Below are 3963 nucleotides of genomic sequence, written 5' to 3' on the forward strand. Positions count from 1 at the left end.
GGCATAAATCTTTTCAGAGTCTGCTTCAGGGTTCGGTTGAATGGTACAACCAGAGCATCCGTCTGTAGGTGAGAAACTGAGGTATGGAGGCTCCTTATTTTCAGAAGATCATAGACCTGTTTCATCAAGCGGGAAGTAAAGTTCGTGCCTTGGTTGGTGAGAATCTCCTTAGGAACTCCTACTCGAGCAAAGACTGTCACTAGTTCTGTGGCAATCGCCTTTACATTGGTGTTACATAGTGGGATTGCCTCAGGATAGTGAGTAGCATAATCGACTATCACAAATAGGTGTTTGTATCCAGCGGCACTTTTCTCCAGGGGACCGACAAGGTCTATACCAATGCATTCAAAGGGGACATTGATGACTCGGAGAAGGATGAGGGGGCTTTCACCCCACCTTTGGGCCCAACTAGCTGCCATTCAGGGCAGGAATTGCAGAAGTTTTTAACTTCTTGATGTACGCCAGTCCAGAAGAAGCTGTCTAAGATCCAGGCCAGGGTCTTCCATCCAAGATGGCTTGCAGATGGGATGGCATGGGCCAATGCAGCTGAGCGACAAGGAGTTGTGAACGGATTTCCCCTATCCAATGGTCCTTTTCCAGCCAATATAGTCATTCCTCCTGGAGCTCAAAGTGGGGTTATTGAGCAGCCCAGTGGGGATCTACAACCTTGCCCTTAAACACTCAGAGTTGTCCATATGCATGGCTCAAGGTCTCATCTTCTCTCCAGTTCTTCACAAAATCAGTCTGTTGGATCAGTAACTCCCTTTACTGGAGCGGGATTTGTACCATCTTCTCCCTAGGAAGATCTTCCTGCAACACTTCCTCTTGGCTGGAACCCCTCTACTCAGGGTCCTGCTCCTCGCCTACTCTAACCAGTGTCACGGGCTGGGGTTCCCTGCCTACCCTGGCTCTCACTCAGGCACTTCCTCTGGGTTCTCGGGATCAGCTCTACATCCCCTCTATATGTTGGAGAAGTGCTATCAATCCCAAGATAACAGAGTAGGCTATGGTTGAGGCTAGCCTTACTAGAGGGGGTTTTGTGTTCTTCCTATGTTGACCTCTACCCAGGAACTGGGATAGGGCTTAATATCTCCATGAATGTACTGCAGGAGGATGGTCTCCCTGGGATCTTCAGGGTTGGGGACCAAGTCATCCTGGACCAGGGTTTGCCCACACCCAGAGATTACTAGACTTATTATCTTGGTCCCATTTATTTGTACCAGAACTGTTACCTTTTCTGGGGTGACCTCCAGGACAAGGATCTCTGCCATCCATACTCTCCCATATCTGCACTTCATATAGGAGCATTCCTGATAATGGTGGCCGTGATGCCCACAGGAGAAACAGGCCCCCATTGTTGTCCTTAAACTTCCTGTTGGGAACTGGGCCTATGGGTATGTCTTCCCCCAGATGCTTTGCCCCCTTGTCCTTCCTGGCCTTTGAGTGGGGAAGTCCCTTGGGAACCCCAGGTTCTATGCTCGGGCTGAGGTCAGAAGGCCGAGGGCTTCTCCTGGGCTTCCAGCCCCTGGTTTGAGTTCTGGTTGGGCTGCTGGTAGGCTGGAGACTTGGGGAGCACCCTGTCTAGATTTTGTCTCCTCTAACTGGCTTCCCCCTTCTGTCAGGGGTTGTCTTTGGCTTCAAACAATGGCTCAGATGTGCGAGTTAGAGCTGTCTCAGCTGCCAGATAGCTTTCCATCAGTTGTACGGTGTCTGTAAGTGACTCTGGTCAATGTCTCAGCACCCAGTCCCTACCCCATTTTGGGAGGATTTGGGCAAACTGCTACACCAGGATGAGTTCCACCATACATACTGCGGTCTGCTCCTCTGACTTTAGCAACTTCCAACATAGATTTTGCAGTTTCTGAGTGATAACCCAGGGTCGGGCCCCTGGAGGGTACCTCTGGTAGAAGGTCTCCTCAATAATGTTGAGGTAGTCCAAGATGGCCGCTCTGATATGAGGGTAGTCTTGAGAGCTCTCTGCATCCAGACCTTGGTATGCGGCCTGCGCTGGCCCTGTCAGGTGGGGCACCAGCAGGATGGCCTGCTGGTCACGGAGCCATTAGGCAGCTGTCATCAGAAAAGCCTTAGGGTCATCCTCAAGGCCCACCTTTGTGAGCTTCATGGGTACCGGCAGGTCTCCAGGGCTTTGGCCCTGGCACCCTAATGGAGAAGCTGCAGGGGACCTCTGGGGCTGCATTAATGTCACAACTTGTTGAACTGACCTGTTGCTGGGCCCCTAAGTCAGTTGCTTTTGCTGAGCGGCCATTTGCTGCAGGAGCTCTTGCTGTTACTACTGTTGTGCTACCTGCTGATGCTGTTTCTCAGTCATCCACTTCAGTAACTGTTCCGACTCCATCTCCACTGGCCAACCAGCCCACATTATTCTACATCAGGCGGTTTGGCCACCGAGGTCAGTCAGTCTCCTTTTATCTCAAGGGTGAGGCTGGCTGAGCCCAAAATAATCCCTCAACCCCTTGTTGCCTAGTGTGAGATTTGTACACCTCATCACAAGAGTGTTTCTGGGTTTATGGTCACACACAACAGGCAGCTGTCACACAATGAAGTTTTTGATCATATCTTTGATTCTCTCAACAAATACATTCCAGTCCTAGCTGACACTCAATTTCTCACTGATTTTCTCTTTTACTGTTAGTTACTGGAAAATGAACAGAAGACCGATGTGATGGTAAATGATGCCAGCTTACAATCACACTGTTTTTGATCCTGTAACTTACATCCTGACCGGCATCCTGGGTACAGAGGAGTCTCATGTCTGGATCTCCATCTCCTTCTTTCTGATGTACGTCGCATCACTTTTTGGGAATTCTCTCCTACTATTCATCATACTAACAGAACAAAGCCTCCATGAGCCCATGTATGTATTCGTGTCCATGCTGGCCACTGTTGATCTGCTGTTATCTACCACAACGGTGCCCAAGATGCTGGCTGTATTCTGGTTTAGAGCGGGGGAAATTTCTTTTGCTGCCTGCCTGACCCAGATGTTCTTCATCCATTTCAGTTTTCTGGCCGAGTCGTCCATCTTACTGGCCATGGCGTTTGATCGGTACGTTGCCATCTGTGACCCCCTGAGATACACCATCATACTAACCAAGTCTGTGATCAGGAAGATGTGGCTGGCAGTTGTCACAAGAAGTTTCTGTATCATTTTCCCTCTCATCTTTCTTGTGAAGCAGCTGAATTTCTGCAGAACCAACCTCCTGCCTCACAACTATTGTGACTACATGGCCATAGCCCGGCTGGCTTGTGATGACATCACAGTCCACGTCTGGTATGGCGTAGCTGTGGCTATTTTAGTAATTGGTTTGGATGCTGTGCTCATTGCTGTATCTTATGGGCTGATCCTCAGGGCCGTCTTCCGGCTCCCCTCCAAGGACGCCCGGCTCAAGGCTCTCCACACATGCGGCTCCCATGTCTGTGTCATACTGATGTTCTACGTGCCATCCTTTTTCTCCAATTTTGCACACCAGTTTGGGAACATCATCCCAGGTTATATTGTCAACTTATTGGCCAACCTCTATGTGCTCATTCCCCCTATGTTAAACCCCATTGTTTATGGGGTGACAACAAAGGAGATCCTGAAACGGGTGATCAATGTCTTTTATCGATGCTGCAGCAGAAGCTTGGTACCTAGCTAAAGGAGCAACAGAAAATGCTTTGGGACTTGGAAATTAAAGCCAGGTTTTCATTCGTGTCCTCTAGGGGTATTTTAACTATGTACTTCCACTTTGTGAGCTCGAAAGCTGGTCTCTCTCATCAACAGAATTTGGGTCCAATGAAAGCTATTTACTCCTCCGCTTTGTCTCTCTAATATCCTGGGACCGACAGGGCTACAACAACACCATTCATTTACACAAAAGGCAGCCAGACTGAATGAGTCTCTGTTCTAAGATGAAGGGAAACAACAAAACAAGAAAACACAAATGTAAAATCACCCTGCCAGAG

The 3963-nt window shown here is 49.1% G+C and overlaps 1 protein-coding gene across 1 annotated transcript; it reads left to right on the top strand.

The window, feature by feature from the left end:
- Positions 1-2690: 2690 nt before the first annotated feature.
- LOC127047443 (olfactory receptor 52B2-like) lies at positions 2691-3656 on the top strand. Its single transcript, XM_050945644.1, has one exon. The coding sequence runs from the start codon at positions 2691-2693 to the stop codon at positions 3654-3656; it is 966 nt and encodes a 321-aa protein (XP_050801601.1).
- Positions 3657-3963: the final 307 nt, after the last annotated feature.

This window comes from Gopherus flavomarginatus, chromosome 1, assembly GCF_025201925.1.
Source record: "Gopherus flavomarginatus isolate rGopFla2 chromosome 1, rGopFla2.mat.asm, whole genome shotgun sequence".
Classification (NCBI taxonomy): domain Eukaryota; kingdom Metazoa; phylum Chordata; order Testudines; family Testudinidae; genus Gopherus; species Gopherus flavomarginatus.

What these genes read in the sequence shown, in the direction of transcription:
- LOC127047443 (XM_050945644.1), top strand. Translation starts at nt 2,691, where the DNA reads ATGATGCCAGCTTACAATCACACTGTTTTTGATCCTGTAACTTACATC.